Source organism: Rattus norvegicus, chromosome 13, assembly GCF_021556685.1.
Source record: "Rattus norvegicus strain SHRSP/BbbUtx chromosome 13, alternate assembly SHRSP_T2T, whole genome shotgun sequence".
NCBI lineage: Eukaryota > Metazoa > Chordata > Mammalia > Rodentia > Muridae > Rattus > Rattus norvegicus.
Genome location: NC_141546.1, coordinates 91,681,072 through 91,707,571, shown reverse-complemented (window position 1 = coordinate 91,707,571; position 26,500 = coordinate 91,681,072). Strand labels below are relative to the sequence as shown.

The 26,500-nt window shown below is 36.8% G+C and overlaps 1 protein-coding gene across 12 annotated transcripts in view; it reads left to right on the top strand.

The window, feature by feature from the left end:
- The window catches only part of Akt3 (AKT serine/threonine kinase 3), a 281,993-nt gene that overhangs the window by 111,938 nt on the left and 143,555 nt on the right, over nt 1-26,500 (top strand). For all 12 annotated transcript variants that reach the window (XM_087580524.1, XM_087580522.1, XM_087580526.1 and 9 more), the window contains one exon: nt 16,514-16,639. In XM_087580524.1, coding sequence (XP_087436650.1) covers nt 16,514-16,639 — 126 coding nt within the window. The remainder of the gene's footprint in view (nt 1-16,513; nt 16,640-26,500) is intronic.

The window sequence follows — 26,500 nt, the reverse complement described above, 5'->3', positions numbered from 1 at the left end:
AGCAACAACAACAGCAGCAACAACAGTGAATATGACAATGCTGTACTGACGTACTTTTGTAAAACACTGTTTACCAGAAGTAGTTTACATAAAAAGATATGAGACTGTTCACATATGTGAATTGTTGTATAACAAATGAAGAAGAATCCACTTAAAAATACATGTATAAAGGCATTTTTATAAATGAATATAACTGTACTTCAGGACAACTAAAAAAAGATTTAGGATCTTCTAGCATTTATGGTATATGAATGTATTTGAATTATGCCTCAAGAAAATACTTCATGAATAGTAATTTTTAAAAATATTGGCCAGTATGTTGAAAACAGAATATTTCACTGTCTGACATACTCTTTAAGACATCTTGCAAAATGTTTTGGCTTAAAATTTTTAATGAGTTTTTAGTCTCAAGAATATCTGATTAAAGATGTTGGTAAACTTGATAACACATATTAGAACAGAGGATAATTAAATTTAAAAGCAAAAAAGGCATAAATCTATAAGTAGTTTGATTACTGGCCGGCCTTCCTTCCTTCCTTCCTTCCTTCCTTCCTTCCTTCCTTCCTTCCTTCCTTCCTTCCATTTATTTATTGATTAAGCAAGTCACTCATTTGTTTGAGACTGGAACATAACATCAAAGTTAATTATTTTATACATTTAAGTGAAAACGAATGGAATACCAGCTGTTGCTTCCTGGCATCTTTGTGATGTTAGTGTGTGCATGTGCGTGTACGTGTGTGTGTGTGTGTGTGTGTGTGTGTGCGTGTGTGTGTGTGTGAGTGTGTGTTTGTGCATGCACGTATGTGCGTGTCTGTGTGTATGTGTCTGTGTATATGTGTATGTATGTGTGCACATGTGTGCAGGCGCATGCACATTAGCGAGATTAGTTTGTGTATGTGTGTATATGTTTTGTGTTATATGTGTATTTATGTGCATGTGTTCATGCACATGTTTATGTGTGAGAGAGATACTATTGTAAAATGACATTATTTCCTATTTGCAATGTATTCAACATATAAGATAGTTAGCTCTACTTTTCGTTTAATTATCAGAATTTAATTTTCATTTTTTTCTTTTACCCTAAAACATTCATAGAACTGTGTAGTTTCAAAGCAATGTAATTGTTTAATTGTACTAATAAACCTACTTTTTTCTAAGTTAGAAAATGATGTAGTTCCTAGTTGAAAATTACACCTTAAGTTACAAGAAAATAAAAGGGGGGGGCTTTTCTTAAAAGTGCATATAAAATCTACATAGCCCCCTTTTTTTCTTGTTGAGCATATGACAACTGATTGGCTGTATAAAATAGGTTTTCTGTCACCCACTTGTAATAATTTTTATCTCCCTGTAGTATGCCATTTTTTAAAAGCTAGGATTTTTCCTCTTTATGTAGTGTATGCATGTTTGTGTGTGGTCGTGTTGGTGTGAAGTCTAGCATGGATATTACCTTATATATCAGCAGTATGGTAAGATTAGCTATTAACTCAAGTGCTGTCAGACCATTGGAACTTTCAGGGTTAAGTGTTATCCAAGTGGTTAGTACATGCATTACAGAACCATTTCCCACATAATGTACTTTTCAAGGAAAAGCAATCAAGTATCTGTAGTGCATTGAGTTAGTGTGGCGAGTAAAGGTGTTTATTCTTTTAGAATTAGTTATAAAAATTCTGAGCTTTGACTCTACACCATTAACTTACCTTTGCATTATCTCTCATTATTGATAAGTGATTTGTTAACATAAGCTTTTGGCTGTTTGCGGTTTTCAAGAAATTTGAGGGTTTATTCTAGTTGTTAATCTGTGAATTAGTTTATCCCTGTGAACGTATGTTGCCTTTCAATTTAAAAAGTATAAAACCACTTACCTACAGAGAATAGCATAATAGGATATGCATATTCACATAATACTGAGTCATGTTATGGTGACTCAATATTTTTGGTGACTTTTATATGAGACTTTAAGGCATTTTTCTTACCAGTTTCTTGTTTTTTAAAAAAAGTTACAAGCATTTCAAAATAATCATTTTGATGTCCAAATATAAATGATGATGACGATAAAATTACTAATATATAATGAGGAAAAATTTGCTCATTTCTAGTTTTCAGAGTAGATTTTTATTAGAATGGTATATAATTGTTTTTTCCTGAAAATTTTGGCTTTGCGTTAGGTAATACTGCCCTCAGAGGGCTAAGGTAAGTAAATTCATTTTTAACATTGAAAAGTAGCTTTCCTGGTATTTATTTTATTTTATAAGCTTGATTTTTGGAGGCTAATAGTCCATCTGGATATTTGAGTAGTGTTTGATTTCTTGTTGTATTTCTCGGATTTGTTCTGTCTTTTAAAACATGTTAAACATATCTGGGCATTTCAATTTGATGACAACATTTAAGCATACTTCTTTCTTGAAAAAATATTTAACAGTTGACTGACTACAAATTGCTACATTAATTCTATATACAAAGAGGATAAGAAAATCAGCTACCTAGAAAAGTCAAAGTGATTTTACTTATGTGTTTAACTATAGACATGCATTTAACTATAGACATTAAAGTATTTATATTATTTGTATTTACAATAATTTGCAAACTTACATTTGAAATTGAAGCATATTTCCCTTTTAATTAAAATATAAGCATATTTAAAATTTTTAATAAAATAAATTTAAGACAAAACAATATATATGTGTATATAATATTAGCAGTTAAAAATGTACTTCCTCTTTCCCAAGTAATTTTAAAAGCCAAGTATAATATGTAGTGTGGTGTGTTTCAGAATTCAGAGTGAGATGAAAGTGTCCCCAAGAGGAAGCACAGAAAGGGAATGACGTCAGGAGAGTGAGGCCCAGCCTCTGCTTTGTACTGTTCACATGAATTACTTTGATGACATTAGAAAAAAGTGAAATGTTTGATAGCATATCGAATTTATTGCCTTTTCAGTGTCATGTGATATTGAATTAAGAAAGGATTTCTTTGAGAGTATTGGTAGCTATTTTTTTTTAAATCAAGATGATTGTTAGTGAGAATGGTGGATAAAAATAGGACCAAGAACAGTAAATAATGAATTGAAATGTTTTCATGTATGGTGTTGGCATGAATGTGTGGAGGCCAGAGGTTGATGTCAGGTGTCTTCGTCCATCACTCTCCATCATATTAATTTTTGGAGTATAGGTAACTCATTGGAAGCTCACGTGGTCAGCTAGACTGGCTGGTCTGCAGGCCCCAGAGATCGCTTGTCCCTGCTTCCCCAGTGCTGGAATACAAGCATGTACATCATGCCCCCAGCTTTTTATGCAGGTTTTGGAGATTGAACCTGTCTTCATGCTTCTGTGGCAAAACTTTTACCAGCTATCGCCCTGATCCCTAAATTTCTTTTAATACATGGCTCTCATGTATCTTCTTATCCTTCCCTCTTCCTAAGTCTTTTGCATTGTTTTTTTATAACAAAATATTTTAGTTTATAAAATTCTTACTGTGAGCAGATGTTTTGTGTGTGTTAAAATATTAATCTATTTTTCTATTACCGCTGTCCCCATTTTACGGAAGAGGGAGCCAAGGCATAAAGAGAGTGATATGCCCAGCTTGTTACTTACATACTTAGTGTAATAAGTGGCATGACTGTCACTTGAATCCAGACAGTTGGGTTTACAACCACTGTGAGCAGGATGATAAAAGGACTTCGTTTATGTCGCTGTCTATTCAAGTATCATCTGTGTCCTCTACTGGCTTTCCTCTATGGCTAAGTGTCCTGGTGGCTGTCTCCTCAGTGAGGATATTGCAGTGCTTGCCCCTCATTTGTGTGAAGGGATCCCTTGGGATGAAACTAGGCTTAGCTGAGGACTTAAACCTGATGGCAGTGAACACCTCAGATTATTGTTTAAGGAAAAAAGGATTTATCTTAGTGATAGCGGCCATGTGTTTGATGATGTCCTTTTTAGGGTCCCACACCATTAGAAGTTGATTGTTAGAGTGACGTTTAGGCGAAGTTGTAAGATACAGTGCTATTCTTCTCACTAATTTTATAAAGCAGAGGTGAAATGACAGCAGGTTGAGCTACTTGACAGTTGTTACCCCACCCCGGACCCCCTGCAGCACAGGCCTCTGATTAGCAGGCTCTACAGTTGTGTAGTACTTGCACAGTAGATACCAAAAGGGTGGCAGGGAATGATCCCAGGTTTGCATTATACTAAGATATCCTAAGTTTATTGCCATGAGTGTGGCAGAATAGTGATAAGTTGCGTACTTACTCAATTAATAGTCATTTCTTAGCCAGATCTGTTTTAGATGTTGAACAGACATGATGAGTAGGTTTGTATTATGGTTGCATTGTTTCCATATTTGATTTTATTAAGGCTATTTCCTAAAATTATATATGATACTTTTTATATTTAAGTATGTAGAAAGTATGATGTGCTAGAATAGAAAATGTTTACAATGTGGATGTTAATTTTTTCTAATGAAATTATATCTTAACAAGTCAATTTCTTTGCAGAATTTTTTTATTATTGTGTTGTTTTGAGGCTAGTTCTCTCTTCATAGCCATGTCTGTCCTGGAAATCACTCTGTAGACAACTCTGTCCTAAGACTTACAGACATCTGCTTTCCTCTGCTATTGCAGTACTTTTTAACATTTCCACATTATTAAAATAGTGTACAAATGACTTCATATTCAAATGCAGTGTGGTGTAGAAATGGAGAGTTTTTGCAATAATGTAGAAAAAGAGAGCTCTGCTCTCACAATGTACAAGGGCGTAAGTGAAAGCAAAATAATAATTTAGCTCACATTTAACCCAGCAGGAAGCTTAGTGCAGATTGAGTAATTCTCTACAACATATCTTCTTCTATGTAAACTAATCTCATGGTTTATTCTTCATTAAATTGCCAGGATGCTATTTTCTGTTGGCGAGATTATGTGAAGCATTGTGTTCTCCATCCCCCACCCTTGATTTTCTCAGTAAAATTTGATACATTAGGATGTTGTTTTATTTAGAGAATGATTAGAAAGTATTATTTCTTGGTGTAAAGTTGCTTGAAAAACCATAGGTTTCAGGGTTTATTTAACCAGGATGCTGTGTATCAGAAAACTTAAAGGTAAGAAGGTAATTTTTAAGAGTATAGAGTATTTAAAATAAAATGCAGAAAAAGCACTTATTTGAGAAGTTAAATATTGGCTTTTTAACGTCTTACAGCAGCAGCTCATCAACCTTCTAAATGCTGCAGTCTTTACTATAGTTCCTCATATTGTGGCGACCCCCAGGCATAGAATTATTTTTGTTGTTACTTCATGGCTGTAATTTTGTTTGTGTTATGAATCATAAATTAAATATGTGTGTTTTCTGATGGTTTTAGGAGACCCATGTGAAAGAATTATTCAGCCTCACCCCAAAGGGTCACAACTCCCAGGTTGAGAAACACTGCCTTGCAGTATTTGGTGCATAAATCTTTTTAAATTGCTTCTGCTTCAAAGCATAACATGGATTGTAACCTTCCTTAGGAAGTAGGCATGAAAACTATACTTAATATAAAAACATCAAGTTCATGCATTATGCAGTGGAAGGAAAATTTCTTGACTATAATATATTTCTCAGAATAATCATGAAGGAACATATGGGAAAGCAGAGAAATATGGGTACATCTGGAAAGATTCTAAGGCGTCTTGAAAGTACCGTGCAGGTTTACCAAAATTATAAACAACTTCTATGTCATCAGGTGCAGTTACGATAATATTGTCTCGTCTCTTCTCGGAAAGAGAAGAGCAGGAAGTGCCTCCTCATTTTAGAGTCAGCGTAGAAGCAACAGAATGTTGAAGGATTGTATACTGAATTTGCCCCAGACAACACATAGTATCAACTGCCCTCTTCTCTATTCAGTGTGTGCTGTTTGAAAATGTCAGGGTCAGAGCTGCTGCTCTTACTTAATGTGGTTAAAGACACTGTATAGACACCATAGTTCAGTCCTGATTAGTTAAAGGAGAAGGAAAGGACTTATTTGAAGGAATCAGTGAAGGAAAAGGGTACAACTGTTCTTCATCAGAAGGGAGTAAATACATTTTATTTAGAAAGCTTAGTTTTTGGTGTATCTGTGTCCTAAACTATTATGTCCAAGCTGGTTTCAAGCTTCTGGATTCAAGGAACCCTCTTTCTTCAGCCTTCTGAATATCTGGGACTACAGATGTGTGTCAGAGATCAGCTTTATATATACTTAAAATTTTCTAATCTCTTCACATTCTGTATTTCATTCCTAACACTTCTTACTATATAGACCTAAATTTCTTAAAACTGACTTTTAATAAGTGTTCTCAAATGCTTCAACCTCCTCCCCTTCTAGCCCACTGTTTGAAGGAAGGGGAGAAAAGATGATAATAGGGTAAGGGGATGTGGACCTGTTTAGAAGGAGTTTCTTGGAGTAATTCCAGTCTCCATTGTCAGGTTATCAGCAGTCCAGTTCAGTAGTGTCAGGATAGCAAACCTGAATCAGCAGTGGTGGCACGATCTAACAGAAACTGCCAGGCCTCTGCCAAATTGTGTCTTTTGAGTCCTATTTATACTCTCTCCAAGCATCACATGTCCTCCTATGGGTCTTGGCTCAGCAATACATCATGTGAGTCGACCTCACAGTGTGAGTCTTTATCAGCAAAACATGGGAGTCTGTATTACTTGACATATCCAGAGACTTGCACTTCATTACTAGACAAAATGTTTTATGAGCGTTGGCTATGCCTATAATCCATTTATATTCTAAGAACCTGTATGCATTTCAACACTACATTATTTAAAAAGTTTAAGACTATCTTTATTTTCTGTGTTTCAGTGTTTTGTCTGCATGTATGTCTGTCCGTCACAAGTACCGAGGTCAAAAGAAGGCATTAAATCCTCAGAAAGTGGAGTTAAGGGTAGTTGTAAGGTACTACATTGGGGCTGGAATCTGAACCTGGGTCCTCTGGAGGAGCAGTTAGTACTCTTAACCACTGAGACATCCCTCCAGCCTCACAACACTATATATATATATATATATATATATATGTATATGTATATGTATATATATGTATGTATATTATATGTGTATGTATGTATATATGTATATACGTATATACGTATATATATGTATGTATATATTATATGTGTATGTATGTATATATGTATATATATTATATGTGTATGTATGTATGTATGTGTATGTGTGTATATATATATATATATATATATATATATATAACTGATTTCAATGTATTATACACCTTTATCCTGAGTTCTAAACACATGTTTTCACGGTACACTCTTTGATGTGTGCTATGCGTTGATTATTTACAATGAGTGACATGGAGCCTGCATTGTGTGTTTTGTAGTCAAATCCAGTTTGTGTTGTGCTTTGTTTTAGTTTATTTAGACTAACATATGATTAAAGCCAGTTGATGACAGTTGTTCAGGGACAGTGGTAGAGGTCACAAAAGAATTTAATTTAGCACATTTAATTTACTGAAGGGTAAAGAAATGCCATATTTGAGTGACTCTGTGACAATCGAAACATTAAAAATTGTAAAAACTAAATTTTATATGTGTATGAGTGTTCATGCATGTACATGGATGTCACAGTGCAGACATCCCTATGTGGACATACGTTTATTAAAGTTTTAAGATGTATGTAGAGATAATAACAATGAAAACCTCTTTAATTTCTTTTGGATCATCTTTTATTAAATATGTTAAATAATCATGAGAATAACTTACTGATCATCACTCTTAGTGGAATAATTTACTATGCTCTGAGTTATAAATTATATTCTTTAGATTCAATAATAATATATTTTAACAAGAACAATATGCAAAAGTGATTTTCACTTTTAAGTTATTTTATATAGTCCATGTACATATAAAAAGTAGTATAAAACTTTGCTGTAAAGAACATAAAATTACTAAGGTTATTTTTAAAATATCTGAAAAACAATAATGATAATTTCAATGAGAAGCATGTTTCTTCTCCCTGAGAGACATGAACAGGCCTCCATATATAGTGTGTTTGATGCGTTTATATAAAAATGCAGCAGGCAGGTTTGAATACTGCAGATGTTGTGCTCTATCTACCATCGTGTACTTTCCTATAGAATATTTGGCTTTAAGATAAAGCTATATTGTATATTGTTGCATTACACGGTATCTTTTTGTTTGTGGGGAAAATATTTGCTTATGTAATCTACTGAAGCTAAAATGCTTGCTCTATTCTTTTAGCAAGTTCATGTGTTTACATTTAGTTTGTGTTTGTCAATAAATAAATAACTAAATGTTTATTTAATGTGAATTTATGGAAGTTAAATAGATTTTTATGCAGATGGTAACATTAAATCTTTTTTAAAATGAAGTCCATGAAGACTTTTATTTTAGAGTACTGCTAGGGATGGTTTATTGAAATATTTAAATATTATGAAATGAGCTAGATTTTTAATGTCTAAAGGCATTTATTAGAATTGTGTGCATATGCACACATGCATGTGTTCATGCACAAATATGAGCATGGGCACCCAGGTGTGCAAGTGAACATACATTTGTGTGCATATGAGCAGGATCTCACTTGAACCAGAGCCTGTACATTCTATTGGTTTACCTGTATCATTCCATGGGCCTCCTGTCTTTGCCTTGCCCATACTGGGATCACAGCCTGGCATTTTTGTGTGTTCTGGGGATCTAACTCTGATGGTCAGGCTTGCATAACAAGTGCTTTATCCTGAGCCATCTCCTCAGCTGCTAGAAATTCTTAAATTCATAAAAAATTGTTTATAAAGACCAGGTCGGATGTGACTAGTGCTTGGGAGGCTAAAGCCTAGAGGATTGCTTGAGCTCAGTTCAAGACAAACCTAGACAGTACAAGGAAATCCCATCAATAAAGGAAAAACATTTCTTAGCTCTGAGACTTCTGTTTACTTTTCTGTTCCTTTATCTTTCTCTTAAAGAAGGAATATTTAAATATGCTGTATTTAGATATTGTTTAGTTTTTCCATGTCTTTAGCAAAAAAAGTATTTCGAGACTTTAAAGAGGTACTCTCTGCTGAAGCTCTCTGAAGAGGACTGAAGTTTGGTTTCCAGCACCCATATCATGTTCACAACCTTCTCTTTCTAGCCCCAGGGAACCTAAACTCTTTCCTAGACTCTGGGGTACCTGCAATAACCATGCACTGCCCTCTCCACATAGATTAAAATAATAAGAATAAATATTAAAAACTAAAAGTTTTATTGACTTCTTCCCAGCTTAAAAAACTGTTTTTGATTTATGAGACACATTTATTAATGTTTTCTAATTATATGAAAATTTCTGGGTAAGTACAATGCTGATTATAAATTGTATTAATGAGCAATGGTTCAATTTCGTAGCAAAATCTAGTACCTAATATATGCCAAGCAGAATGTTAAGAGCTTCTGCATTATTTCCCTACATAATATGGTTAGGGACCATGATAATTCCCTTTTTCTGGTTGGGATGTGGAAGAGGGTAGTTCATTTAGGTAAGCAGTGGCATAATGTTGGTTCACATATAAGCTGTGTGCCCCAGAGTCTTGCTTCAAGTCATTACATTACAGGGTAATGTGATTCAGGATGGCATCAAACACACGATCCTGCCTCAGCCTCCAGAGTGTGAATTGCAGGTTTGTGCCACCATGCCTGGACACTGAGAGAAAGTACAGTATTAAAAAAAAAATCCAAAAAAACCCTCAACCTAGTTGGCGAGGTTTGGTTAGCTTTGTAATTCAGTAAGGCAGTGAGTAGGAGTCATCGCTGTTAATCTAAACAGCAGTTATCACACACATCTTAGTGATTTAACCTGACTGTTACAATAGGGTTAACCTAAACAGCAGTTATCACACATATATCTTAGTGATTAAACTTGACTGTTACAATTAGGGTTTTAAATTTTCTTTTTTGTTATTAAAATTTTTAATTGGATTTTAAAGATTAAAATATTACTATATCACTTTCCCCCTTTTTGTCCTCCCTCTAACTTCTCCCACATTCTTCCTTTCTTCCTCTCAAGAGGCTTTTTGACTATTATTGTTAGATACATATAAATGTATTATATATTAATATAACCTTTGAATTTCTATTTCTTTTTTTTATTTAATCTTTTTTTACAGTCTATATTTTATCCCCCTCCCAGTCCACCCTATGACTGTTCCATATCCCATAATTCCCCCCCCAGTCTCCACAGGGATGCCCCCATCCTTTCCACCTCCCACCCCACCAGACTGCCCCACTCCCTGGGGTCTCCAGTGTCATGAGGGTTAGGTGCATCTTCTCTGACTGAGTCCAGACCCGGCAGTCCTCTGCTGTGTATGTGTTGGAGGCCTCATCTCAGTTGGTGTTGCTGCCTGGTTGGTGGCCCAGTCTCTCAGAGATCTCGGGGTTGGGGGAGGGGTCGGGTCCAGGTTAGTTGAGACTACTGGTCCTCCTACAGGGTCGCCCTCCTCCTCCTCAGCTTCTTCCACCTTTCCCCTAATTCAACCATAAGGGTCAGCAGCTTCTGTCCATTGGTTGGGTGTAAATATCTGCATCTGACTCTTTCAGCTGCTTGTTGGGTCTTTTGGAGGGCAGTCCTGATAGGTCCCTTTTTGTGAGCATCCCATAGCCTCAGTAATAGTGTTAGGCCTTGAGGCCTCCCCTTGAGCTGGATCCCAATTTGGACCTATCGCTGGACCTCCTTTCCCTCAGGCTCTTCATTTTTGCCCCTGCAGTTCTTTCAGACAGGAACAATTATGGATCAGAGTTTTTGACTGTGGGCTGGCAACCCATCCCTCCAGCTGATGCCCTGTCTTTCTACTGGAGGCGGGCTCTACAAGTTCCCTCTCCCCACTGTAGGGCATTTCATTTAAGGCCCCTCCCTTTGAGTCCTGAGCTTCTCTCACTTTCCAGGTCTCTGGTACATTCTAGAAGATATCCCTTCCTCCTACCTACTGAGGTTGCCTGTTTCCATTCTTTCTGCTGTCCTGATCCCCTACCCAATACCTGATCATGTTCCCCTCTGCCCCATCCCCTTTTCTACTCAGTTCCCTCCCTCCCTCTTCCCTCCTCTGATTGTTTTCTTCTTCCTCCCAAGTGGAATTGAAGTATCCTCACTTGGGCCCTTTGGCTTGTTAACCTTTTTGAGTTCCATGGCTTATATCCTGGGTATTTTGCCTTAAACTTTCTATGGGGAAGTAGGAATCTAATCTCATGTTCTAGTCCATTTTATAAGGAGCATATTTTTAATATGATTTTTATAATTGAATTTTAAATGGTTGATTTATGAGATTTGTGAAAAATAGAGCTATAATTATGTTAAATCAGTTGAACTAGTTGGTGTCTGTTTTAATAAGGCCAAATTTATTTTACCTAGTTATTACTGTATATTTTTAGCTTAGCCCATGTTAGCATAGAACATTGAGGATAGGTTTATGAGTATGAATGCAGTGTTCTCTACTGGTTCATCTTTCGTCTTGTTTCTATCTTTTTTATAGATAGAGGTTCTTCCATAAAACCTAACTATAAGACGGAATTGGTTATTTAGCACCCCATTCACCTTTAAGAGCAGAATCCTGGAGTGTGTTTAAGCATATTTTCTAGTTAGATTTCTGAACAAATGTGGACGTGTCCAAGCAAATACAGATGAGAGGCTGTTGAAACATTTAATGTTTTTGGTCTAGGCATGTAGGCCCCTAACTCTTACTGTGGTACTTTCTGGTGTCTTCATCAGAAAGTTTTAAAGACTACAATGATGTTTCTTCATGAAGTACCAGTGAATAATGGAAAGAAGTTTATATATGTAGACTGATTTAAAATGAAGACATTAAACAATGTAATCTGACACTAGATGAGAACAACTGTAGGAGACCTTGAGTTGAATGTCTATCACCCCACCCCCAATATGATCCATTTGATTAGGCTGTGAAAAATTTTAGGCTTCAGCCAGAACAAAATGATTATTTGTGCCCTCTGTTGTAACAGTGGGAACCTCCTCAAAACCGTGCCATTATTTGTTGTAATATAGGAAATGAATTATTAATTAGAAAGAAAGTTGGCCAAGACCCCATCTCCAGAATTACCATAACCTAGTAGAGCTCAGAACTGTTAAAAATAAAACATTTTCTTACAAACGTACAGTTCACAAATAGGGTTCTCTACTGCGTATAAAAATGGTTTGAAGTTTCTCCTTCGCATTCACGAGAAGTTGGCTGAGGACAGTCGTATCCTTTTCTCTCGTGCTAAAGCAAGGATGGGTCATGAGGTTTATTGTTGTGGTTGTATGACAGGTCTTGATGAGAGTGCATATAAAAGCTGCCTTTCATTTCTTAGGGTGGGCATATTAAATAACAACAATAATGACTTATAACAACAAATATTTTTGTCACAATCATGGAAACCACAACAGAGAAAACAAGTCATGAGCAAGGTTACTCTTCCTTCAAAAGCTGTTGGAGAAAATCTGTTCTTTATTCTTATTTCTGGTGGATCAAGGTAATTTTTAGTGTGTATTGAATCTTCTGCCATTGTTTACACGGTCACCTGCTTCCTTTCTTACTCCATGTGTCATGTTTACTCTGCTATCAAACCTATTATTCAGTGTATTTAAAATTTATATGGGACTACCCAGATAACACTGGAAAAGCTGTTCTAACACTCTGTAGCCTCCTTGCCTCTCTTGCAAAATGAGATGATACTCTCTTCTGTAGAATAAGGTAATGTTCACAAGTTCCAGAGATCGAGATTTATACCTCTTTTGAAAGTCTGTCATTTAGTAGTTATGTTATCTCAAAATGCCAGAATCCTTTTTGGAAAAGTAAAAGACCATACGTGGAATGGTGGTCCTGTAATACTGATTATAGAGCTGAGAAATTCAGTGTTGCCTAAGTAAGTAGTCATTGTAATATTCATTATTTATGTGGGTGTGGTGATTTTAATGTAAACAAATCTTTGGAGCTGCTTATGCAAAAATCCACCATAATTATATAATGAATAATACTTAACTATTTGATGGGCATTGGCTTACATATTTTCTATACTGTGCTTTTAAGCATTATTTAGAGTCACTTCTGCTTAATTAACAAGTGTACATGGCACCATAGTGCTTTGTCTGGACACTGATAACTTGTGTCTACCTAGCGCGGCTTTTGATTGCATCATTTCTTCTTGGTCTTGACTAATTTTATTTGGTTTATTGTAACCCTAGGAGCAATAGGTTATACACATAGACTACACACAGGCAGGGGGATTAGATATGTGGTAGCTGTATGATCTAGATTTTTTTCAGTGTTTTTTTTTGTATAGTAACAGCAATGTCTGAGGACGTACAACAGGGAACAACTAGGAAAATAGGCAGAGCCTGACTATTCATTTTGGAAACACTGGATTCCAAAGTGTGCACACCCCTCATCAGAGGGCGGGGGCGAGGAGGAAGCAGAAGCAGGGGCTGCAGCAGATGATAACTTAGCAAAAGGCTGGGCTCACAACTTTATCCAGTCGTTCCTGCAGCGATTCTTGAAGTTTAATTTTAGCTTAGATGCAAGTACTGTCTTTCAAAATAAGTAACTGGTTACTTTTCATTTAGTGGAAGAGAAATTTTCTGTTTCTCCCTTTTTTCTTTGGTGGAAATAAGTTTATCCCTGTCTGGGTATTGTGCAGTTTCCTTAAGGGATATATAGTAGACTCATTTTCACAGAACTTTTGACAGCTATAAGATCATAAGTTTTGTATTCACTATCATCTAAACATGCAAATACTTAAGATGCTAAAGGAAAAATTAGGTTTAGAAATATAAATTTGATTTTAATTTTATATTTTCTGAATGAATGTATTCAGTTCTCTTTTACATGAGAAAAATGATTCTGTTTTATGATTTGGTCTTTATATTTTTCAGTGATTTTGTTTCATTTTATCTTTGGTATGACTATGAAATTTTCACTTACTGTTCATCTTGATAGACATGTAGTATATCTGTATAAATCTGTTCTTGTTAACAACAGTTTCTGAAACCTACATGCTACATCATTGATTAGATATTGGCACCGAACAATATAAAATTATATAGGAATGCAGAATTAAATAGGGAAGAATCAAATAATCAGGGCAGTCAGCACAGGAACAACTTTTTGGTGTTTAACAGGGATTGTGAACTTACGTAAATATGTGATTGCTAAGAATGATTTTTTTTCTTGGTAAAAGTAGGGAATGCATCAGGTGTGCGTGTGTAGAGGTGTCTCTCATCTACCCTCAGCACACGCTCGTATCTTTCATTTACTTACTGTGACTACCAGTGAGTGAGAGGCAGTGAGTAGAAGGTAGGAGACTGTATCATTGCCAGTCAACAAAGAATGGCGGTGGTCGAGATGACAGACATGAGCTCCAAGAGCAAGAGTAGAATTTTGGAGAACACACTTTCTATCATGAGGTTTAAAAGCTTCAATACTTTCAAGAGTTTTTAAATGAAATTTATTAGTGATAGCAAATATAACTATGTAAAATATTTCACCTGTGAAAATTGAACTGTTTAATCAGTAAACCAATATCTGTATGACCAACACATGATTATTTATTTATTTATTTTTATTGGATATTTTATTTATTTACATGTCATGTTACCCTCTTTCCCGGTTTCCCCTGCACAAACCCTCTATCCCACCCCCCATCCCCGCTTCTATGAGGGTGTCCCCCGACCCACTCTCCTGCTCCTGCCTCACTACACTGGGGCTGAGCCCTCACAGGACCCAGGGCCTCTTCTCCCATTGATGCCCGATAAGGTCATCCTCTGCTGTACAGCATACAAGAGTTATTCTAAATGCAATCTGAGTAAATGAATAGCTATTTGAATACTTTCCCTTCTTCAGTTACCCACTTGAGTTCCTTTCTCTTCTTACATTTCAATCAGAGCAATATACTTTAATAGATTAAATGTATTAACAGAAAAGAAAGTCTAGCTATTTGTGTTTAGGTGTGAGTAGAGATGCTGTTCAGTGCTGCTGCTTTTTTACTAAAAGGCTGGGTGTAGCCTTAACTTAGTCCCTTGCCTTTGCCTTCCTAGTGCTAGGGTTATATGCCACTGTGTTGCTCAGGAAAAAAAAAAAAACTATGTGTGTGTATGTATGTATATATTTATTTATTTATATGTATGTGTGTATGTATTTATATATCTTATATATAAATATGATACATATATTAATGTATATGTGTTACATTAAATGCAATAAGTTTGCTTTTTCGGTTTTGTTTGTTTTTTGAGATAGGATCTTACTTGGTAGCCTTAACTGGCCTGGAGTTCACTCCGTAGATCAGACTGGCCTTGAATTCAGAGAGATCCACCTGTATCTGTCTCCCAAGTGTTGATATTTAAGGAATACTCCACATGCCTATCAAGTTTGTTAGTGTAAAAATTCTTTAGAGCAGAAGGATGGGAAAAGCAATGCAGTAAACACAGAGATAAGGTTAACCTGGAGGTGATTTGTTATAGAAGCTGCGCTAAGTGTCTGTATGGGGAAGCCGTTGAGAACATTGCAGAGACTGGATGTAAGGCAGTAATGGGTCGGTTAGTAAGGCTGGCAGGGTGACACTTGGGAAGCTTGTTCTGACTTACTACTAGCTGGATAGGATAGGGCCTGGCAGAAGTCAAGTGCTAGGGTTAAACTCGGTCCAAAGAACAAGTTGCTATGTATAAATTGTAAACTTTTCAGAGTTTTGTAGTTCTGAGATTCAGCACTTAAGTACTAGCAGGAGACCAGATAACCACATGGTTCCCTCCTCCTCTTCAGCTTTTTCTTCTTTTTTTTTCCCCCACCTTTCTTTCTCCCTAGCTGATATACTTACTCCATAAACCCTCCACCCAAAGTCTTGGTTTGTGTCTCAGGATGGCCTGGCATTCATGGCGATGTTCCTGCTTCAGCCTCCTCTAGTGCTGAGAAAACAGGTGTGAGCTGCTGTGCTTGGTTTGCCACTGAGCTATTAAGCCTCTGCTGTTTCAAATTGGACCTATTTTGGTAGATAGGTGGAGCTCATACGTAAATCTAATAAAATGTGTGGGAGCTAAGGTCAAGATTAACAAGGAAATACACCCTAAAATAATCCCACCCTGGAGGCTGAGGAAAGAAAATTGAGTTTGAGGCAAGCCTGGGAGACCCTGTCTTAAAAAGGAAAAGGCATTAACTTCTTTCCCCTTGTTTGAAAAACAAAAGTCAAAAAGGAGTATGATTGGTCATGAAAGTAGAACCCATGTTTCACACTCTGCTTGTGATGTTTGTTTCCCTGGGATTTATGATACTATTTATGAGATCGCTAGCGCTTTCCAAAATGGCTGAAATATGCTTCAATAGCCATCTGATAAAGTGAAAATCTAAACAAAAGTGTGTTCAGGAGAGTGAGTTTCTGAAGGAATAAGAGTGCAAATAATCAAAGTATGGAATCATTAAAAATAAATTGTCTGGGGTCATTAACTGTAGACATTTTCTTTTGGAGGATTTTTACATAAATGTTACCTCATTTTTGGTATTAATATGTGTGCTCTTTCCATGTAGGAGAATATATAAAAAATTGGAGGCCAAGATACTTCCTTTTGAAGACAGACGGCTCATTCATAGGCTATAAAGAGAAACCTCAAGATGTGGACTTACCTTATCCCCTCAACAACTTCTCAGTGGCAAGTAAGTGAGTAATGGTTCATGGTGGGTTCATTTGTCTGCGTGGCATCATGCAGCAGGTGTGTTTGTGGATCTGAGAAACCAGAGTTTGCTTACATCTGATGGGAAAAAAGGATTAACATTGTAAGAAATTTCAACGCCTATGGCAGGGATTTGTTACGATCTTACTCAGTGCAGTATAGTTTACTGTTTTCCATATTTAGAGTTGAATGTAATAAATATAGTTGCCCACCTACACAACTTAAGTTTTTGTATAAGATGTTAATAAGAACCTGTAATTTCAGCTGTAAGATGTTATCCTATTCTCTGGATTACCTCACAGAATTTCCTGTCAGTGTTTGCTTTTTTTGGCTTATTATATAAATGTTTTTCTATTAGAAATCATTTCCTGGGATTATTTTATATTTTTAGTTATATCCATAGTTCTTATGAAGAGCTAACAAAATGCTCATAGCTTACTTAGAAATGTTGTGTTTGTTAAATTTGTTTAATTGAAAATGTCCATGATGAAAATAACAATGATTATTTTTATTTTCATATTTGACCAAGCTTTTAAATAGTTGATACCTATGGATCCAATTCAAGGATTTTCCTGTTTTTATCCAGAACTAAAGCAGTTTTGAGTTCAAACTGGCATACAGAAGAGCTAGGCACCATCTAGTCTGCAAGGTATTAGTTAGACTTCTAGTTAGATGGCCTCTGTCACTCTACCTTAGGTGGGCGACACATATATATGTCTGAAAAGATGGGAGGGAGATTGACATTTGTTAACATAATTAAATAACTAAAAGATCTAGGAAAGAGAACAGTTATGTATTACAAAATTCATTTTACCACATAAGAATTTCAAACTTTATTTTCAGTTTTTAAAATAAAGCTAAAAGACTGCAGAATTATAAATAATTGAAGAAAGATACTATTTTTCTAAAATTTTACCAAAAAATTTCATGTGCAACATATTTTGATCTTTACTGTCCTGGATATTTCTCTGAGAACTTCCTTGAGAACTAATTTTAAAGTCCTCTGCATTCATATTTGTGATTTCTTGTGTGGAGAACTTATACTTTTGAAATGAAAGCTCCGTATCATTGTATGTTATAAATGCATGTGTGTGCATGTATAGTATGTATTGAGGAAAACGGCCCTTTCCCTATTAAACATGCATCAGTGGCTCTGGTAAGTAAATGATTTAATCACCTTGACAACAGGAATAGTATGTTGTGGGCTTTTTAATTACTTTAAGACATTTTCAGGCTAAAGGAATTGTGGTTGAACATTTGCTTATTAACATGATAGAAATTATCTTTTAAACAATTGTCATGTCCTGCTAAAGACAGTTTACCAGCAATTCTATTGGCCTGTCTGAAATAATTTATAAAAGAACAGAAAAATCTCTATCTGCTGATCAAAATGCAGCATTTTTTGACCTTATGAAATTTCACACCCCAACAAGTTTTAAAGACATACTGTATGTCACAGTCTGCCAACATCTGCTCTAACACTTCCACTGGCAGAGGCTGAAATAAATGTGTACTTGTGGAGAGAGCTCTTATTTAGTGACTGACAGCTTCTCCACACGACGCATAGCAGTTGACATGTGTAACTTTTTCTTGCATAACCAGGTACTTGTTGGCCCCTGACTCTTGCAGGTAAAGTAGTAGTTGAATACCTACTTTCAGGAGTTTGCCATAGATCTTACAAGTTTATTCTTTGTAAAGCTTCATTATGACCTTAAATACATTATAAAATGATATAAATAAGGAACTAATGCCTTTATTGAAAGAACACTTGTGAAAGAAATGGTTCAAATTTCCACTTTGGCACAAGCTCTAAGTATGACTGGCCGTAGATCATTTTTTGAAACTCTGATTTTAACATTTTTTTTCCCATTAACAAACTGAGCATCTGTTTGCTGTTTTGTAAGGTAGAGTTTGAGCAGGCCCTTGAAGATTAAGTGGATAGGAAGCTTATTCAGACAAAGGAGGAGGTATCACAGGCAGATGATGACAATGCTTTTATGAGGCGTCAGTGGAAGAAGCCTGCACAGCCTGTTTTCTTTGGCTGGCAGTTAGTCCCCCACTTGCCTTGGCCTCCTATGGAATATTGTTCTTCAAGAGGCTGGAGAGATGGCTTAGCAGCTAACTGCTAACTGTGGTTCACAGCATCTGTAACTCTGGTTCCAGGGGATCTGACGTCCTCTTCTGGCCTCTGTGGGTGCTTTCTTGCACATGATACACATATGAACAAGCAGATGTACACACATGCATGTAAATAAAAATAAAATTTAAAACTTAAAAGAATTTGAATAGCCTTTAAAATTATTACAAGGTGTTTTTAAGATATGTTAAATATTATATATCCCATTGATAGCTACAATTTGAGTACTCTATTTTTATACTAATTAAAATGTTCCTTCATGAACTGGCCTCTGAGATGGCTCCATTTGGTTAGCTGCTTCCTGTGGTGATGTAAGTCCTTGAGTTTGGCTGTCCACTACCATGTAAAGTAAGTGCAGGAGACTGTGGCTTTATTTCTAGTCTCTAGAGGCAGAGAGAGGCTGCTTCATGGAGCTTCATGGGTTTGTCCAGCCCAGCATAATCTGTAAACTCCCTTGAGAAACTACTCAAAGGGTGGGTAGAGAATGATTGAGGAAGGTGAAACCTGACTTCACACACATGTGCACATATGTACTAATATGTGTGTGTGTCTCTGTGTGTGTGTGTGTGTGTGTGTGTGTGTGTGTGTGTGTGTGGTGTCACACATGGACATGTATATTTGTATATGGACTTTAATAAAATTTCCCAGAAATAGCCTTTTTACTCATTTGAAAAAATTATAACATGAACCAGAAGGATTTTAAAGTTGATTTTTCCCCAATAGTCATTATATAGATTTTCTTCCCTTCTTAATAACATTGTCTAGGCTAGGGGTAGAGTATATGCTTAACACACATAAGGCCCTGTGTTCAGACTTCAGTATCAGGAAAAAAAATCCCCAAAGCCTTTTGTTCTCTTTGATTATACTACTTAACTGCTATTTGATTCAAACTAATTTTTATTTTTCCAGAGGCCACCTCATTTTTAGTGGTGGTGGTGGTGGTGGTGGTGGTGGTGGTGGTGGTGGTGGTGGTGGTAGTGGTCTCAACATTTTTTCTTCCTATGTTGGGTACATGGCTAAGGACCCTATAAACAAAAGAAAAATAGGCATACTCATTTGTCTAGCATTGATTTTATCTTGACTTTGGGAACTAAGACTCAAAGACTTGTGTTTTTGTGCTGTGGCTACCAGGTAAGTTTCACTGTGCAGCCCTGCGTGGCCTGGAACTTGTTATGTAGGCTGACTTCAACCTAGCAGACCGTCTTACTTCAGAATCCCCATGGCAAGACTAAAGGCATGGGATTAACGAAAAGGTAGAGTCGTGGGCAGATGTGACTGCAATATGGGTAATGTAACGGTAACAGACTGGGGAGGACTGAGCAAGGCCTGTTTGTTGAGAGCTTTCTCTTCAGAGAAAAAGACATGTGTTCCAGGAATAGGAAGGACATTTATTAAAGGAGGAACTAAGACCTGCTTTAAAGGAAAACCAGAAAATCTTGACTAGATTTATGGCATGGTTCAGGGGAAACAAGCAAGAAAACATTGAAAATGGCCTTCTTGCTTTTACTTTTTCCTCAAATGCCAAGGTAACACATTTGGCTAAAATCCTCCCTTAAGCTTAAAGTTAATTTTCAGCTTTAATTTGTTTTCTGGATTGGCATTGAGCTGCATTTCATGCTGTCAGGTTTCTCTGTGTTCTTATTTGCAGGAAGTATATAATTTGGTGTTTAATAAACATACAGCTAACGGCTTCACACTTGGTACATTATACCTGGATCTACAGGATTGCATTGTTTATAAAATTTTGGTTACAAACTGTGTACCTTATTCTCACTTTTTCATGTTTTCAGACCAGGCTGCTCTCTTGAGAATTTTATTGTCATATTAATTTTACTGTAAATTATTGCCAGCCTACATGTATTTTAGCCTGTACTTGTCCTAGGTTGACCTCAAAACAGTTGCCTATTTTCTCTTGTTGTTCAGTATTTCAGTTCTGCCTCTGCTTGAATAGAAACCTGGGTCTATTCCCTCTCTTTTCCTTTTTTCTTCCCTCTTCACATCCCTAATCACACTCTCAATCCATTGCTAGTTCTGCTGCTTTTATTCTTATGTTCGAACCTATTCTGTATGCCTTGAACTATTTTCCTGGAATGACCCACTCTCTGAGTCTCTGGTAGAGACCCTTAACTAGATCTCTGCATCTCATCTGAGCCACTCATGTTCTCCCTTCACTTGTCTGTCAGAATGAGTTTTCTAAAATTACATCCTAACTATGCCATTCTCCCCAGGAAAGCTCTGCCTTGGATATTCATTGCCTACTGGATGGCATCCAGCTTCCTTAATGTATCCTACTAGGAGCTCTTCAGTCTGGCCGCTGCTCTCACCTCCTGCTCCGTGTCTCATGCTCCGCATGCACTTCTGCTTCAGCAGTGCTGACGTTCATAACTCCCTGACAACTGTGCTGCTCTTCTGCTCTTTGTCTTGGCTTCTGGGTGGAATGTCCTTATCTTCTATTTGCCTGCGTAATTTTATTTTGCTTAATTCATTTTTAAGTTTCTTTCCCCATTCATTCATTTAAAACTATTCCTCTGACTTCCTCAAACCAGGGATTGAATGCGTGCACCTGTGTTTATCACCTTGTTTCTTGGCTATCTTGCTCATAAATGTGTCTTTATTTTTTTAGTCTGAGTTATTCTAAGTGACATAGTTTAGTCTTATTTCCCAGTATCTACTTAAGACTTTAATAATTATTCTTGATTATCTGAGTACATACTATGTAAATTTCTCCTTTTTAGATAAGAAAACGAAGCCTTTGGAGTCAATAATTTGTTTAAGGTTATCTCACTAGGTATTTAAATAACAAGTATTTAAGTACCAGGACTAAAACCATGTGACTCAAGACTAGAGAGATGGCTCAGTATTTAAGACTGCATACATACTGACCTGAGTTCAACTCCCAGTCCTTTCGTAAGGTGATGCATTACTGCTTATAACTCCAGCTCCAGGGAGACTGACCTCTGACCTCCCTGAGTACCTGCACTCACTGAAACATACCTCCCTCCCATACAAATAATTAAAAATAAAATGATTCTTTTAAAAACAAATCTTACAATACTCTGCTGTCATTTAAATGTTATTCTTTTCCCTCCCATCATATTAGGATCTTATACTAGTCAGTGTATTGCATATTCATCCTGTCATTGTGGAAAAATGCCTAAAAGAAGCCACAGAAGAAGGAAGGGTTGATTTTTGCTCATAGCATTGGTGATTATCCGTTGTTAGAGGTTAATTGTTTTGCCTTGAGCTCATAGTGAGGCACTGGTTTATGACGAAAGCAGGTACTAGAGTAAAATGGTTTATCTCATGACCAAGGAACAAAAAGAGAAAGGACCAGGTTCTTATAACCACCTTCAGGGATATGGTACTAATAACCACAATATATCAGGTCATATCTCATAAAGTTTCTACCATCTCCCAAAAGCTCCAGGCTAAACACCAAACATCTAAAATGTGTCTTTGGAGAATATTTCAAATCTATAATCAATTCTTTTCATCTTCACTTTTCGTTGATTTAGAATATAAGAACCATTACTTAAATTGTTAAGTGGCCATTGACATGCAGAGTGGAAATTTATGAAGTACTAAAGGATGTGGATAACAACATTTGACCTTTATTCTAATTTGAGTTTATCATATCAAATATGGACTGTGAATAAAGGTGCCTTCTTAAATGCAGTTAAGTAGAAATGTAATTTAGAAATTATTTTTAAGCATGGTATAACCATAACTAAAAGTTATCTGATTCATTTCTAATAATCATAGGTTGAGAAAATATTGTTAGGAACACATGCATATTGAATTGAAAAATATCATTTCAAACACATATTGTCACATAATATTTTGAGCAAAGTAGCTAGCTTTTCTATCTGGTAGCCATGGTCTCTGATATTTTACACCTATCATCTTTTTACTGAATTCTTAGATTGTTAAACTTCAAAGTGGGAAGAATCCCTCTATGGTAGACTGAGTATAACTGTTTAGATGTTAATCCTGTTTTTGCAGGGTTTCTTCTTGCTCTTTGTACCAGCATTTGTCCCCAAAAGCTCCTCCAAGAAGTTTGTGTTATGTGCTGCAAATCTTGGTCTGTCCTGAAAATGTCTCTTTTCCAAAACTTTTATTTATTCTCTTTTATAAAAGATAGGACATCTATATTCCTAGCTCTCCCCCCATTTATTGGTTATTTTATTTATTTACATTTCAAATGTTATCCCCCTTCTCAATTTCCCCTCTACAAACTCCCTATTCCCTCCCCCTGCCTCTATGAGGGTGCTCACCCACCCATCCATGCCCGCCTCAGCATTCCCCTGGGTCATGGAGCTTCCAAAGGACCAAGGGGCTCCCCTCCCATTAATGCCAGATTAGACAATCCTCTGCGACATAACCAGCTGGAGCCATGGCTCCTCCCATCCCTTGTGTACTCTTTGGTTGGTGGTTTAGTCCCTGAGAGCTTTGTGGGGTCTGGTTGGTTGATATTGTTGTTCTTCCTGTAGGGTTGCAAACCCCTTCAGCTCCCAGTCCTTTCCCTAGCTCCTTCATTGGGGTTCCTGTGCTCAGTCCAATGGTTGTCTGCGAGCATCCACATCTGTATTTGTTAGGCTCTGGCAGAGCCTCTCAGGAGACAGTTATACCAGGCTCCTGTCAGCAAGCACTTCTTGGCATCTGCAATAGTGTCTGGGTTTGCTTTTGACAGATGGGATGGATCCCTAGATATGGCAGTCTCTGGAAAGCTCAGAATACCCACAGACCATATTAAACCCCAAAAGAAGGAGACTACACCAAAGTGTGGGTGCTACAGTCCTACTCAGAAGGGGAAAGAAAATAATCTTTGGAGGTGGAGGGAGAAAGAGATCTGGGAGGGAAAGAGGAGGGGAGGGAAAAAAGAAGGGGGGGCAGTTCAGATATAGAAGGAGATGGGGGAGAAGGACCAGAGGGTCAGGAATTTGAAAGGAGGTGTGTAGCAGTGGGGGGTGGGGAACTGGGGGTAGCCACTAGAAAGTCCCAGATGCCAGGGACCCAAGAGGTTCTCAGGACCCAACACAGATGACTTTAGCCAAAATACCCAACAAAGGGGAGAAAGAACCTGTAGAAACCATATCCAGTGGATAGGCGTGGCCCCTATCCAATTGAGGAATGGGACCATCCACCCACCTCAAAAATAATAATCTAGAATTCCTCCTGTCAAAAGGAAATGATGGGACAAAGAGTGGAGAAGAGACTGAAGAAAACACCATCCAGAGACTGCCCACCTAGGGCTCCCCGCCTTTTCAATGAATGTTTCCTATCTAACTTTTTTTTTTAATCTCACTTTGAAAGTAGAAAATTATGAGTCTTAGAACCACCAAAATCCTCTTCATGGCTAAACAGTGTTAGATTCTGATTGCAGATTTGGAGAAAAATGTTTTGAATCAGAATATATGGAGAGAGAAATTTATGATTTAGCATTAATCCTGTAAATCTAGAAGGGCCATTAACTGTCTAGATATGAATTATGAAAATTCAGAATAATTGAATTTGAAAAGTTTGTCGATCATTTAGTATTTTGCTTGGTACCTAAAGGATTATATTATAAGTTTTTATATATAGGAATTTGATGTAGACACTGGATAGTATTATAATTGTACACATAGTAGGTGATGAGAAAATGGGTTTAGTTGCCAGAATGAATTTTATAGAAAATAAATGCAATTAAATTTGTGAAAGAAGAATTATGTAATAGCTAACTAGAGTTACTAGTTTATTTTCGAGTCATTAGCATGAGTTCTGGATGATAGGGATTGAAAGAAGGAAAGGAATTCTTGATTATATAAGCATTTAAGTTATTTCTAACTGGCTCGATCATCGGGTTACAGTGTGTAAACGGTAGGTGTGTATCTTCAAATAAGCAGGCTGCCAGTCAGCTCTTCTGTTACCAGCTAGCTCAGGTCCTCATTGATTCTTCTGGGTTATGCGAACAGTCTCCTAGTTGGTTTCTTGTGTTCAGAAATTCTTTTCTCTGAAATACTTGAAATAAATGCATATATATGTCAAAAAACAACATTGTCCAAATACCATTCCTTCTCTCAGACAAAGTAATCTTTGAGTTGCTTTATTTTTTTACACAGGGGAAAACTATTATTGTTACTTATTCATAAATACTTGTATAAAATAAAAAATTGCATCTCTGTTTATATATATACATATATATTTTTTCAGTATTTCTATATAAGACTTAATATTCTGTATTTTTATTGTGGTAGTGGTGGAGGTGGATACCAGGGCCTAACATATTCAGAAACCTTGCTGATGAGCTACACCTCAGTTTGCCACCCTGTTTTTATGTCAAGTGCCACATTCTGTGACATTTAGTACCACACACATTTATGTGTGTTTTTGCTATGAGTGACTCCTTGGACTATTCTATATACTGAATTTTTTGAAGACTGGATGTATTTTTACTTCTAATTCTGAGGAAATTTTTAGATAGATGGGAAATTAAGTCTAATATTAGGTTTATCTCACTGTAAGAAGTAGATGCCTTATTTAAAAGTAAAACAGAAAGTGACAGTATGAACTTGGCTTTGAAGAACCAAGTTTCTGCAGGCTAAGGGTTGCTCATGTGTCAGATGTTGCCCCGAGTAGTTATAAGTCCCCCCCCTTTTTTCATAATCGTCCAGTGTCTTTCTGAATCTTTTAAAAGAAACTCTTGCTTACTCTCCATTGGAGAGGTACTAAAATTAAATTGTTTTTAAACTTACTGATTTTTTAAAAGGGGAGATAATGTGGCAGGTAATGGTTTTAAGGGAAAGCAGCCCAGGAGTGATAAGCTCCAGGACCGTACAATCTACAGTGCCAGAACAGAAGCAGAGCCCAGCAGAAGACGCTTCCTTCCTCTGCACCTGCTCTTCTGTTTCTACCACTGAGCTTCCCCCAGGGTGCTCTTCTGTGGCCTGTCGGTAAGAGATGGTCTGTCTGTAATTGTTACTCAATTATATTTAAGTACTTTTAATTCTAGCTTTTTCCTTGTTTTTTCTTCTTGTGTTGCTAGATAGCAACTTTGGCATACATACTCCGATATATATATATATATAAAATCAAGTTTCTCATGTGTAGTTAGTCTCTAGGAATCAGAGAAAGGACTGGAAGAGCTTGAAGGGGCTCGAGACCCCATATGTACAACAATGCCAAGCAACCAGAGCTTCCAGGGACTAAGCCACTACCTAAAGACTATACATGGACTGACCCTGGACTCTGACCTCATAGGTAGCAATGAATATCCTAGTAAGAGCACCAGTGGAAGGGGAAGCCCTGGGTCCTGCTAAGACTGAACCCCCAGTGAACTAGACTGTTGGGGGGGAGGGCGGCAATGGGGGGAGGGTGGGGAGGGGATGTTTGCCCGGAAACCGGGAAAGGGAATAACACTCGAAATGTATATAAGAAATACTCAAGTTAATAAAAAAAAAAAAAGAACTGAGAGATTGAATATATATGAGATTATATTAGAGTGGCTTCCAGGTAGTCATTCCAACAGTGGCTGTTTCACAACGGATAGCCAACAATCTGGTAGTTGTTCAGTACCTGAGACTGGGTGTCTCAGCCTTCCCAATCTGTTTCAGGAGTCCCAGAGAAGTCCTAGAGAACTGCCGGACTTCAGTCTGTGTTGTAATCCTGAAGAAGTAGTTTCTAATAACCAGAGGAGTTTCTCAGCTACAGGATGGATGAACTTGCTAG